Below are 14591 nucleotides of genomic sequence, written 5' to 3'. Positions count from 1 at the left end.
ATTTTGGTCCATATTCACATGATGGCATCATATATTTACTGCAGATTTGTCAGCTGCACATCCATGATTCGCCATATCCTGAAGGTGTTCTTAGCTGACACAATCTGCTTCAAGGTTTCTCTTGTTGTGCATTCAGGGATGCTGGTCTGCATAACTCTGTTATATCCAGTGGTTATTTGAGTTACTGCTGCCTTCTTATCAGCTTTAAGCAGTCTGACCATTCTCCCTTGACTTTTTGTATCAACAAGACATTTTCACTGCCTCTCACTAGATAGTTTCTTTTTTTTTGGACCTTACTCTACAAACCCTAAAGATGGTGATGTGGGGAAAATCCCAGCAGATCAGCACTTTCTGAAATATTTTGAGTGGCCTGTGTTGCACCAACAACCACGCAACGTTCAAAGTCACTTTTATCATCTTTCTTCCTTGTTCTGACCCCCAATTTGAACTTGAGCAGGTCATCTTAACCATGTCTACAGTATATGCCTAAATGTTGTGAGTCAATGCCGTGTGACTGGTTTATTAGACATTTGCATTAACAAGAACAAATAAAGTGGCCAGTGAGTGTACAGTATGGCTGCAACTAACAATTGTTGTGATAGTTGACTGATCAATGATACGAGTGTATTGCAGTTACAATATCACATCTTCGTGGTTTTGAATATGACACTGTGGACTTCACACAGTGTTCAGGTGACTGTTTTTCATTTTTATTTCACACACAGAAATGTTACTTTGTGGTTTGGCAACAAGATCTTTTCAAGGCAGTCAGCTTTGCAGCTGCACACTCCGAGCTCTCTCATCTCAGGTCACTAAAAGGAAGGAGACCTCGTTAGCACAATCATCTCCACCTGCCCCATCAGCCTGCACTGGCCTTGAGCCTGCTGCAGAGCCAGAGACCACACCCTTGTCACAGACATGTCAACTCATTTTTATAGTAAACATCATTGATTATGGCAGCCCTAGTAATAATAATAATAATAATAATGATAATAATAATGGATTGGATTTTTTATATAGCGCTTTTCAAGGCACCCAAAGCGCTTTACAATGCCACTATTCCTTCACTCTCGCATTCACACACTGGTGGAGGCAAGCTACGGTTGTAGCCACAGCTGCCCTGGGGCAGGCTGACAGAGGCGAGGCTGCCATATCGCGCCATCGGCTCCTCTGGCCAACACCAGTAGGCGGTAGGGTAAAGTGTCTTGCCCAAGGACACAACGACCAGGACAGAGAGCCCAGGGATCGAACCGGCGACCTTCCGGTTACAGATACGCTTCCCAACCACCTGAGCCACGGTCGCCCCTAGTGTATAATATAATTGATTTTTTTTTTTCTATTTGTGGAGTTTGCCGTGGTTTGTTAAAACAAGGAGCTCTGGTTTCTCCCACCATTGACAGAACAGTGTTGGATAATGCTTTCTATGTTAGCCAGAAGACACTCTCACTAATCTCAAGAACAACAATCGCAAAACAAAAAAAACCCACACGCGCACACACTCTAATTTAAATGGCTAATTGGCACACAGTTGGCTCTGTTAACAATAACACATGGTTATCATGAGGGAAATATAGTGTCATTCACTCCTTAATGGGCTGTCTCTCGTTGTTTTAGGTAATTTTTTCCATCGCTCACTGATTTGTCGCCAATAATGGGATCACATTCTCTTCAATTCATTCTAATTAAACCTAAAATGTTCCCATTTCAAGACAAAATTTCTAGCTGGACTCGTGCAGCTGTCAGGAAATACCTCTAAATATTACCTGCACTTCAGAAGGCATCGTGTATGAGTAAAGAAGCTGTGTGACCCTCGCTCATCCCGAAACTCTGTCACAACGAGCAGATGAGAGGATAAAATTGGTGGTCAAAATGCGTCCCCATCCATCCCCATCCGTCCATTTTCAGAATGTCGCCTATCCAGTTCACCTTTTTAATCTATAATCATTCTTCTTTATCTTCCATCTCTGCTCTAGTTGCTTGACCAACATACACTTATAGGCTAAACTCAAGTTTTCTACACAGGACAAAGTAGTTGTTGTGTTTGTTTGTTTTACTGCGCTGCACAGTTTTACATCTATTGCAAACTGAGATGTCCACAGTGAATATAATCCAGGTCTGAGCTGAAGCGAGTATTGCCTTCAGCTGTTTTGTAGTCATTCCTTGCGAGTATATTTAATACCTGCAGCTTCACACTGAAGCAGGATGAGTCTCCAAACACAACAGCAGAAGTGATTTTAATATTCCCTTTTTTACAAATAAATTATCCCCAGCATGGGGACAGGATAAATGAGAATCTAATAGAAAATTATAATTTTTCTTTTTTTGTAACATAATAATAATTTACCAAACCAGAATGTTTTCCTACCTTTAATTTTTTATTCTTGTTACAGTTTGACAGCAGGTTACAAGAGCCATGCCATTATTGTGACCAGCCACATTAAAAACACTTGCCTAATATTGTGTACATGATTTAATGATTGTTTTTTGCAAAAGAAAGGAAGCGAGGACACAAAAGTGAATCTGCAGGTCATTGCTCATAATGTGCACAGGCATGTGCACCTGTAACACGCCTAAACACGCGTGGTGAAATGTGAAAAATTCTGCACCTCTCCGCACGTTGCGTCGCCACGGACCCCGCCATTCATCACACCCACAAAGGCTACATATTTTGGCTCTCAGATGTTTCACACAGCGGGATATCTAATCATGACAAATCGCGACTCAGCACAATGAGTTGCTCGTTTGTGTTCTCATTTGTTCTTGCGCTGTGGCTGCTGCAGTGGCAGCGAAGAGTGGGGAAACTAAGACTGGGCACATCAGATGCTTAAGCCTGTTCTTTTTATTTGTGTTCATGGTAACGAGGCAACTATCTGCTTTTGTGTTTGGATTCCTGCATACTTTATGGGCGTCAGTCTGCGATCATACGGCACACCATATCTATTCATAGGATCTGCTTGCAGTTTAGCTTGTCATGATTGATTTGGTTTCTGGTTTTTTTCTGTTTGATCTGCTAGCTTTTTATAAACCCCCCTCCTCGATGCAGTACCTCCTCCATAAAATGTCCTTTTATTACCGCCTTTTGTTAAGCAGTTTTTACTAATTTGCTAATATGCAAACTTCCTGTTGCCAGAACTATTTTTAAGTTCTCTTAACAAAGCTGTTTGATAACTCGTATGATAAACGAGCTGAGCCAACACTGTCCATTCATAAAACGTGAATGACCGTGTGGGTAGTTGGGAAATGTGAGGGGGAAAAAAAGGAAATTCATGAAGGCAGGATCCAGGTAACTGTTAGGTTGTGTCTATCAGATGAGATTAAACCGTCTGCAGTCATTTCACAGAGTACTTCTGAAAAAGCACATGTTCTCACCATATGGTGTGTGTGTGTGTGTGTTTGCACTCATTTGTGTTGCATATTAAACTGAGTTTTTTTAAATACATACCAGCTAATTTTTTTATGACAAACTAAACATTTGTAAAACCTGTTATAATAATACAAAATGACAAGAATTTTTTTTGTCAAAAACAGACTTATGAACTCAATGGAAAAAAACAAAGATGAGGAAATTGCACTTTTTTTTCTTCTTTGATGCATTTCTTAAGACTTGTCACAATTGTGTAACCTTTCTGTTCATTCGTCAGCTGCTCCCTGACTGACTGTAAATGTTACATGAGAAAGATATATTACAGAGGTGTGTCTAAAGTTAGCGGTAGGCGACGGTTTGAAACGGTCTTTTTCATAAATATTTGAAACCCTGGCTCTGTAAAATGTTAATAAAGGAGAAAATCTACTTGCTAGTTTTGGTAAAGCTCACTTATTAGCATCGTGTCTTGTTTTTTGTGTTGCATATAATAACTGTGGAACGTGGAAATAGGACAGGTTATGGTTTATGGGGGGATTAATTGCTACAATATTTCCAGGCTGCAAGTCACAGCTTCCTACTTTCTTTCTGCTCGTCTTCAATTGAGAAGCTACCTGTGATAAGACGGATACAGGAAAGTAGACAGTAAAACACGAGCTGTGGGGTAACTGATTCCTGGCTAGAGCTAAAAATTAAGTAGAGAGTAGGACATTGTTAGTCTCATTTATTAAATGGCAAGAATGCTAATATTTCCAAAACTTTTTACCATCTTAAGATAAAACCATTACCTTATAAGATGCAGCTTCTCTCTCTCTCTCCCCCCCCCCCCCCCCCCCCCCCCCCCCCCCCCCCCCCCTCCTAGGTCCTAGCTCCTAGCTCCTCCTAGCCCAGCTGTTACAGCAGAGGAGATTTGGATATGGGCACGCATCCACGGGCGCATACGAGAATTTAATGAGCTGGCTTGCGCCACAAAGAGAATCCAGGACATTATATTTAGACCCCGTTTTTCTTCATTTGGCTTTACTATACAAAGAACGAGAGACATTCCCTCAAGCAATTTCTGTATCCCGTGTTAAGAATATCATTATAAGGCGTCGCATTTAGGGAGAAAACGCTAACAATGCCAATAACGAGAATCGACATCCTCCGAGAGGATGAAAACACTCGGCATATTAATTGAAAGCTGTTGAGGGGTTCACAGAAGGATCAGCATCCTCCTGTCACACCAGCGCCATGTGTGATTTCTACTCTGTGTGCGCTTTCTAGTTGAATCTCAGTCCTGCCCTTTACTTGCACCTTTGTTTTTTTTTTGACAAGAACCCACTGTAATGAGACAGAAGCCAAACTTCTAACTCCTCACACACAAAGCTATGTTGTAGGTGTTTGACTTATTATATCCTGTATATAACAAATACATTTCAAACAAATGTTTTTTTTTTATCATTATTATTTTGCCTCATTTCTGCCGATGTTGTTCCTGCTCTTACGACAGCTACAGGTGTTTTTCTTTCACTGGTTTTGCTGCCGGGGTTCAGGTCCCGGTTCCTTGACAGTCGAGGCCGTTTGTTTCTGCACTCGTAGCGCTTTGGCTGCTTTGACAGTCGAAGACATGGGTGCATCACCTTGTTTACTGTTGTCTCTGGCTTTCCTCAACCTCTTGATCTGTATCTCTCCTTGCTTTCACCTACCTTTCTGCTGCTCACACTCTGCATCTTTTGCACCGCTACACTTCCCATCTTTCACCTTCCCTATTTCCTCTTATTGCAATCCCCCTTATTTCCTTGTCTGCTCTCATTCTTTAGCTTCTGTTTCTTGTCCCTTTTCTCCTCCTATTCCTCATAATCACCTCCCTCCTCCTTTCCCTTTGGCCAAGGTCCATGCTATAAATCAGAAGAAAATGAGCCTGTTCCTCTGTTTTGCAGTGGAGGAAAGTTACTGAAAAAGTTCCTCAACTGCACTTTTAAGGTATTCTACTTGTCAGTGATGGCTACCATCATACAATTTGTGCTTCTGACAACTATACGGGGAAATTTAGAAATGCTAAACACTACCTGCAGTATTCTGCAGGTTTTACGTATAAATTATACTGAAGGATAACAAAGCTTGTTAGAAACCTTCTAATCGGGCAAACTTTACGAATAGTTTAGGCTACAGGCTTCTTGCCTCATTAAATACATTATATATCAGTTTAAAGACTTTATAAAATCAGCCTTTGGGTTGAATAGTTCTTAATATTAAAAGTCATTGATCAAACCAGCCTGCGGGTCTGGGTAATAAATTCTTTCCATACTTAAGGATCCACTGATTTAACATTTATATTTACAAATGAATCGATGGATGCAACTTTGATTAAACACAGAATCACGCTGGAGAAAAGTTCAGGCCATCCACCAGGCAGCAGACAATTACAGTTAGAAACCATATGGTGCAATAGTGATGTATTTAAAAGAGGCAGGTATTTCTCTCAAAGTCAGTCTTGTTCTTGTATTTGTGTGTGATTGATTAATGTGTCTCCCTGCCTGCTTAATGTTGAATAAGCTTCTCAGATATTCGTCACATGAACTTTAAAACCTGATTCAGTGTCTGCTGTCACAGAGATGTCAGCATTAAGGTGGATGTCACAGTCAATAAAGGTTTAATCCACACTATCTGCCAAATTCAAAGGTGTCACACTCACAAGTGGATGTTCATGAGATAAATGGAGATCAGTCAAATACACATTGATTGATTTGCAGGACTGTAGGATGGATTACCAGGATTCAATTCAGTTCAATTTGTATAGCGCCAAATCACAACAACAGTGGCCTCAAGGTGCTTTATATATACAGGAGATGACTACAAAGTGAAAATAGGTTGAATGAATGATTTAGCGTAAAGTCATTGTGCTAACCTTTATTTCACTGCATGGAAGAAAATGAGAACCTCTGTACTGGTTAAATTCAGCTCCATAGCGAAATACTCACAGCTTGGTGAGCAGTGCTAGGGTTAGCTGTTATTTGTTACTGTCGTACCTATGTTTCACCACAGTGTTTAGATTGACAGTTTCCAATTTTGTGTTGCTGGTGGCGTGGCTACAATTTGCTCACTGAACAAAACGCACGAACCACTGTTCGAAAAGACCCCCCGAGTGTGAAATCAAACTTCACACAACTAAAGAATACACACAGAGACGTACACAGATCGTGGCTGTTCAACCAAGTGGATACAAATTAAATTAATGGCGGTCAAAGTGGACTTCTCACTCTTTTACTTCAGTGAACGATCTAAATGTTTTCTGCTAGCTGGGTCGTGTGTGTGAAAAGTCATTTTTAAAAATAAAAAAAGCCCACCTCCTGATGGGCAGTTGTCTGGAGAATGGACAGTAGATGGTATTTATCTGTCACTGACCTTCGCATTACTCTCCTTCCTTTTTCTTAGCAACTGCTGAGGGAGATGCAGCAGATGGCCAGCCGGCCTTTTGCCACCATCAACGTCGCCTTGGAGACTGAGGAGGAGCCGCCTGACCTCATAGGAGGAAACGTCAAGGTTAGCACAACCTTTTCCTTAAAGCAATCAACACAGAACCCCAGAGATCTCCTTCTCTTGTCTGGGTTGACGGTTACCGCAGGCAGGAAAGTTCCATCTATCTTTGCCCGTGTCACTCATCTGCCCTCAAGTGGGAGCTCAGTCTTGTGTCTTTTGGCTGCTTTTTTGATGATGCTCAGGGAGAGCTGTACTGCACGTCATCTGCTTTACATCAATGTTGGCTCTGAAGAATGTTTTTTTTAAGGAGATCTCATTAGTTTTCAGCAAGCCAAGAAGGCCAAATTGAGCTCTCTTATGAAGAAGAGTTTGAAGTGCATTACAGGTCTAGTACATCTAATGAGGGTCAATGCAGTGTGCATTTGCCGGGACAGTGCGAGGGTTGGATGATGTTGAATGTGGGCTGCCAATGAGTAACACAGCACATTATACCAGTTATTTCCAGGTTATGTGGGTAGCCTGTGAATTCTAATGGAAATGAATTGAGTTAACCCAGGAGTTAAATACATGCAGACAAGAATACAGTTCTGCTGATTAAGACAGTACTTACATCCCACATTGAGATATTCTTCATTTGATTAAAAAAAATTGACACCTTCTTACGCAAAGTGTTTGCAGACATGAAGATAATGAAACAATTAGGGGGTAACAATAAAATCATAATCTTCATCTTAGAAAACACACTTGTTTTAGTGCATCAGTGTGTTTGATGGACAAACAGAAAATAAAGGTAGCAAGTTTACTTGTTCATATTTGGAGTGCAGCATAAAAACTGGTAAAGATTTCATTCGGGAACTACCTTAAAGGCAGTTTTGAGTACTCTGGCAAGTGACTGCACAGCCGTTTTTTTTGCACATGCATGCACTTCAGCCGTGACAGATACTTGTGCAAGAATGCAACCGTCCATTTCAGTTTGATCATCGCTCAATGGACTTCGGTAGCTCTGTTGCACAGAGTCTGTGCGATGTGAGATTGCACCAATTTGTGCCTATATGAGACTATTGGTAATGATTCAGTGTTTTTACTGTTACCAAAGGGTTGCATCCTGCTACTTGCACACTCTCAAATAACTCAAAGGGCATATTTCCACTAGTGAGACTCCCGCTGATGCAGACCATCTCCTGTTGCGTGCTACATGTGGGAACCGAATACTTCAGACAGAGTCGTGACTTGATTATCCTGACGGCTTTTTGAGTGAAAACATCCCTGCCAACCCTCCAAACACACACACAACATTCTGAATTATAGGTACAGTGAAAATAAATCTGTGTAGAGAGAAAGTGCTGAAAGTAGTAGAAGGGTAGATTTAAACATAAAGGTCAAGGTGAGGTAGAGATGGAGGTTTAGAAGACTTCATTATAGAGAGGAGTTTAACGTGCCGGCAGGAGAAGTCGGAGTGGATTTAAATGCAGATGCCGAGAATAGATGCAGTAGCAGAAAACATTTAAAAGTAGGAATCGTGCACTTATAGAAATTGCAGTTTAGTATACAACGGCACAGAGCCGCAGGCAGGTATACCTGTGACTGTGCGCTTTGTGATGAATGACCCCTGAATGCAGATGCAGCTCAGAATTATAGGACTGTGCAGCAGGCTAGCTCAGGGCCCCTCGGCTCTGACAGGGTCCATGCATCTCAAGGGGCTTGGATCATGAGCACAAGGTTACTTCTAGCAAAGGCTGCGGGGCCCTTTGGGAAGATCAGCAGCTAATCAAACCCCTGCTTGAACAGAAACTATGCTGCCTCTTCACATCTCTGCTCCTCTGTCCTCACTTCTTCTCTCCTCTTCTCATCTTTTCTTTCCTTTAAATATTCCCTTCCCTACTGCCTCCTTCTTCGTCCCTCTTTCTTCTTCTCTCCTTCTTTTAACTTCTTTGTAATTTACCATCTTTTACTGTTTTTTTTCTCTTTTATCTTCATTTTATTCATTTTGCTTTCTTTGCTTTATCATTTGCCCTTTCTTTTCATTTTTTAATGTCCTGTTTTCATCTCTTCTGTTAATCTCGGGCTTTTATTATCTTATTTTGTCTTTCCTTTGTCTGCTCTTCATTGTAATTTCCTTGGTTAGCCTCTTCCACTTTTCTCTGTTTTACAGCACGGCCTCACTTCCTATTTTTTATGCCTTCTCTCCCCTTTCAATGCATTCTTGCATTTTCTACATTTCGATTTTTCCTTTTTTCCCCTTTACCCAGCAGTGGTTCTCGTCTCTACTTTTACTCTTTTCTTGTTGGCTTCCGTTTGTCATTTCTCTTCTCATGTCATTTATTCAAATCTATTCAGTATATTTTCCCATTTCTTTATTTATATTGTTTCTTCTGTTCTTGTCTTCTTATATTTTGCCTCCAGTTTTGTCCTCCTTTTGTCCTCTTTATTTTCACCTTTTTCTCCATTTTGACTCGTTCTGTCCTCTGCTTTGTATCTTTTCTTTTCGTCGCTCTTGTGCCCTGTCTATCATCCTTACTTCACTGTAGTGTGCTCCTCTAATTTACTAGCCTTTAAATGATCGTATCAGCTGTCTAGGATTTTCTATTGGCCTTATCTGTTTTTTTCCTTTATTGTGTGTGTTTATGTGCATTCTGTGTGCACTCCTGTGTGTCGCTGTGGCGGAGAAAGAAAAGATGCTGCAGAATCAGACCTCTTCCTGCTCTGCATTACCTTTTCTTCTTCTTCCTGGTCTTTTTTTTTCCTGTTTCTTCTATTCTTCCCAGCCTGCTCTCCTCCTCTCCATCAGGGCAGGAGCAGCCCAGGAGCAGAGATCCAATTTAGATCTTCCTCCTCAGCTTTCTGTGCCTTAACCTGCTCAGACAGTGAGTGTGCGCTATCCTATCTCCTCCCAGCTCAGATTGAGCGACTCGGAGCAGGTTCTTCCCCTTGTTTCCATGCTGTTTTATCAGGATGCTACAGTTGTGTATTAAGGCCCACAGTCAGAGTATACGGGAGGGCAGGCGGCGCACAGCAAGCTCAAGATCATTAAAGTTGTTTATAGTCACGATGGGAAGTCCAAACTTGCTCCGCCGATGAGATATATTCACTCAGCTCCTGCCAAATGGAGCCTGCGGTCCCACCATAGCAGGCAGATGATTACCTTTGTGACGCCTTCTGCTCTGCTTTTATTCATAGATACTGTGTGAAGAGAGGAAATCAGGACATGTGAGGCAAAAAAAAGTGTTTGCTATTCGGAGGGAAAAGTATTGTTTTATCTAACATGTTTATGATTCTAAGCTGCAGGTCAGGCGTATTCTACTAATGTTGGTGTCTTTACCTATTAAAACCCTACTAGGAGTAGTGTTTTCTGATCAGAGTGGAGTCTGCCACATTTCAGGCCTAATTATAGGACAAAATGACTGGTTGTGCATCAGAAGTTATTTAGCTACCCTTCAAATAACCTGGAAACTAATGGTCATCAACCCACATCTTTGTTGAGATATACTGAGTTATCAATACTTGCCCTTAAAGGTACAGAGAAGGTTGTCAAATTCTGTCTTAATGAGGCAAAATCAATCAGTGCAGATCAGTGCTCAGTTATTTTTATTTGCTAGGGTTTGTTTTTTGTTTTTTCTTTATGAAAGACAAGATATTCATTGTGTACCTCATTTTTAGGTCCTTTCTGTATTTCATTGTGAAATGAAAAAAAGGACCTTTCCTCCCAGATTCAATTACAATTACATGCAATTACACATTTTTGATGTCTGAGGTTATATTTCCTGAGGTGTTTTTTGTTGTTTTGTCAGTAATCAGTGTTTCTGTTCTGGCACTTATGTAAAAACCAACAAACAGAAATGGACTGAAAGATGAGGGAGCACTAGAAGAAAAGTATGTACCTTTTGTTTGTTTTGGCCAGCACATCAGATACCTCGGTTTGTTTGAGCTTGTGTGTGCGTTTGTATTAAAGATGACAGCCATTGTTCTCTTCCGCTGTCTTTAGTCTTTAAATAAAATTAGCATGCGGTTGGCATTACTGCACATACACTTCATTGACAACTGGGGTTGCGCTCTCTGTAATGGGATATCACATCAGAGTCTTGTTTTAGTTTGAGTTAAGGCTTACTCAAATGTAAAGTACTGTGCAGAAGTCTTGACCCACCCCTCATTTCTTTTTTGCTGCCAAGGAGCCAGACGTTCATGTAATATGTTTTTGCAGGTGGTCTGGAGTTGTAATTCTCCAGGCTTTCAGAAGGTATTTCAAATAGCCTCTTTGGATATTGGCTGCTTTTTCATTCATTTTCAGTTTAGTCCTTGCACCTTGCACATTTTCAGAGTTTGTTTAGGCCACTTAACACCGACAATGTGGATTGGGCAAAAAAAACCCTCTAAATTAGACAAGAACTGGACTGAAAATTAGTGGCAACAGATCCTATACTTGCATGTTTTGGTTCAAATTCAAATTTAAACCAAATTTAAACTTGGTTCATGTATGTATGGAGGAGGTCAGCAGTGAGGTACATCAGTGAGTGTCTACAGCCATCTGTAAAACACAGTGGAGGCTGTATCATGGTTTGGGGCTGCATTTCAACCATGGATGCTGGGAATCTTTTTGAGTTATGAATGCTGAAAAAAACCATCCAAATTGGCTCCACCAAGCAATATTTATTTTTCTGGATGACAATGATCTGACTGTAAGTGCAGTAAAATCATTTTTTGGAAACACAGAATGGAACATTATCAGTCACGGATTGTACTTGAACATTTTTGAAACTCAGTGGGATCAACTTGACAGAGAACCGAACAGCAGAAGAGCTTTGAATGTCCATCAAGATTTTTTTGTATTTACTCATTTTCATCGTGGTCTAATATTAAAAGAGGTTTGGTGATTTGAAAACATGTAAATTTTACATTGGGAATGGGGCAGGTACTTTTAATTAGTATACTCACATGCTTTTTCCATTTATAATTGCATATTTCAATAAATTGCTGCACGTATTGCCTATTTGCCCAGCAAAAGATAAAGAAATATGTGTGGTTGGAGGCTTTTGCACAGTACCGCACTTATTTAAACTTCTCTGGAGGATTTAGTTCAAATCCATCACCATATGTTGCCATTACAGGGTGCCAAATGATTTTTGGTGGAAAGAAACCAACTCACTAAAAACTCAAAGTTGGCTCAGTGGTGCGGCTGTACCTGGTGAGTCACCACAACAGGGAGACTGGCTTGCTCTTGTTGCTGCTAGGGGAAAACTATCCCCTGGCTGCTGCTAAAGTAGAAACGAATGTAGTGGATGAAAGCGGAGCAGCATGCGGCTGCTTTGTATGCCCACATCAATGTGCACGTATGTGTGTTTTTGTGTGTGTGTGGGCAATTCTTCCTACTGGGCTAATTACTGGAGGTAATTTAACAAAACCTTTTGCCGCTCTGCCTGGCCACTCTAGATAACTCTCCAGAGTGGCGGCTGGTGAGGGAGGTTGAGCAAGGGGGAGCCGGTGGAGTTGGGGGAGAGCGCTTCAACACCATATAACAAAGGCATCTGCAGGGGAATGTTATTAACATGCAGCTTCTGAAGAAGACCACAGAAAAAGACACCCCCTTTGGGGAACATCTTAGGCAAAGACAAAGCACGCTCAAAGAGTTTGAAAGGATGGATAATTGAATTTTTCAAGGTGTTGTTTTTTTGATCCATCCCCCCCTCCATCCCTTAATTTCTGCATAGGACAAAATAAAATGTATGTTGTGGAAGATAAATTAGGTGTGTTTGTTTGTTTTGGGGTTTTTGGTTTTTCCTGTTTTGTTTTGAAGCACCTGCCTAGTAGCGTCAAGTTGAAATTGAGGTTGTACACTGGATGCAGTGCTGATGAACACTGCAATTGACAATGAAACAAGCGCTGTTGAAATCAAAATGATCCCATTGTCACATCTCACATCAGTCTGATAGCGAGTCTCTTCCAATACCACACTTATTCGCAGTGCCTACTCCCTCTTCGGTCTGAATATGAGATACCGGTGTTATAAAATGAGAAACGACACGAAAACAAGTCACAACCTAAGAGCAGCTTGCAGCTGCTGCTGCGGTGGAAATTGGACTTGGACTCTAAGCTGTGAAATTAAAAGCTGCCAGTCTTTTTCTTCTTTTTTTGTTTATTTATTTTTACACAGAATACAGATGTGCTCAAGTCATCACGGCGCCACTTATTTTTCAGTTGTAAAAATACTGGATGAGAAATCCATTCTGCCCGAGGCGAAAACAGGCCCGTGGACTGGAGCAAACCCAGCCTAGTTGAAGTGCTTCTGGCAAGGCCAAAATAATTGTTTCATCTTTTCTTGTACCAAGGCGTCGAGGAGCAAACTTAGCCAAGTGTGGTATTGCTCTACCTTATGTTGTATTGGTTGTCAGTTGTCGGTGTTTTTATTCCCATTTTTTTAGCAATCCATGTCAGCAGAATATAATGATGTTCTGGCACCGTGATTTTGAAAATGGGAAGAAATGATCCTTATAGTGAGTGCTTTGTTGTCTTATCTCGTTATTGAGTCATCACTCATTTATCACACAAAGCTGTAAGGGATATTAAGGTTGGTTTTTTTTTTTCTTCTTCTCTTTGTTGCCTTGAGGGAAAATATTGGGTTTTACTTTAATCAAATGAAAAATAGGATGCTTTTATCTGGTTCTCTGCCACCTCTCTTGTGAGTCTTTAATTTTGCTTTTCTAAAGTGCCTTTGGAGCGCTATAGACACCTCTGACTGCGTCCCACAGCAACCTTCACAAAAAGTAAATTAATGTGTACTTCATTTAAATCTATTTTTTCGTTCTCTGTAAAAACCTTTAATTGGATATTTTCTGTTTCTATTATCATTGTCAATATTATCATTATTATTATCATCATCATTATTTGGCTGTGTTGTGTTTAAAGTTTTTCTTGGGGCCAAATACAGTGTTTGAGGTGCTCCAGAGAACTGATAGTAATCAAAGTCAGACCTGATTTTTTATTTATTTATTCCAAAAATCAGAACACTAGCTGACAAGGTCATCATACACATGCATTAAACATGATATCTGTGCTGCGAATTCGTCTGTATTTGCCATTGAAATCCACTCTTAGAGAAAGGCTTTTTTCTATTCTTGCTCAGCCTCTGTTTTCGTGAACTCACTGAAAGGAAAGAGAGAAAGAGCTGTGCCTATAAATAGTGTAATGTGTGTAAGGGAAATTCCTTGAAGATAAACTGATTGGTTCATACGTGTCATTTCAGACACAAGTGTCAGAAACTTGACAGCTTGCAGAGTTTAGCAGCCTCGTGTCTCACATGGGATGAAGAGTAGCACACTTACAGTTGCCCCAGTAACCACAGATGTTGGGAGGCAAGACTGTTTAAGAGTTTCGGAAATAATTATCTCACGTTTAGTGAGGCATTTAGTGCTCGTTTGTAAGAAAAATCTTTTAGTCTTATTAAATGGAAACATATAAAAGGGCTGCGTTATGTGATTGCTGTGGTAGCCCTCAGATGTCAAACACACAGAAAACACCAGTAAACAACAGAAATGGAATAAAACACAAAGAAAATGTTAAAGATACACAAAAGATGAATAAAACACAGGAAGTTGGATAAAACAAAGTCTATAAAACAAAAACACTACAGTAGTTTTGGGGAGACAATAGCGTCACTGAACAGCTGTGAAAGTGGCATAAACCAAAACATGCAAAGTATTACACTGAGACGTGTTTAAAAAAGCAGAGAGAGAGAGTAAGCGCAGGTCATATGTTTCTATTCATATAATCCCACATA

The 14591-nt window shown here is 40.5% G+C and overlaps 1 protein-coding gene across 2 annotated transcripts in view; it reads left to right on the top strand.

The window, feature by feature from the left end:
* atrn (attractin) overlaps window positions 1–14591 on the top strand; it is a 128079-nt gene that overhangs the window by 106195 nt on the left and 7293 nt on the right. The window contains exon 27 of one of the 2 annotated variants that reach the window (XM_085142425.1): window positions 6779–6886. In XM_085142425.1, coding sequence (XP_084998551.1) covers window positions 6779–6886 — 108 coding nt within the window. Of the gene's footprint in view, window positions 1–6778; window positions 10697–14591 lie in introns of those variants that run through there. The other variant, XM_085142424.1, reaches the window with a different exon arrangement.

The sequence above is a fragment of the Neolamprologus multifasciatus genome, chromosome 19, assembly GCF_963576455.1.
Source record: "Neolamprologus multifasciatus chromosome 19, fNeoMul1.2, whole genome shotgun sequence".
In the NCBI taxonomy this organism is placed as follows: Eukaryota; Metazoa; Chordata; class Actinopteri; order Cichliformes; family Cichlidae; genus Neolamprologus; species Neolamprologus multifasciatus.
Note: the sequence above shows the minus strand (reverse complement) of the source record. Positions and strands in the feature narration are given on the sequence as shown.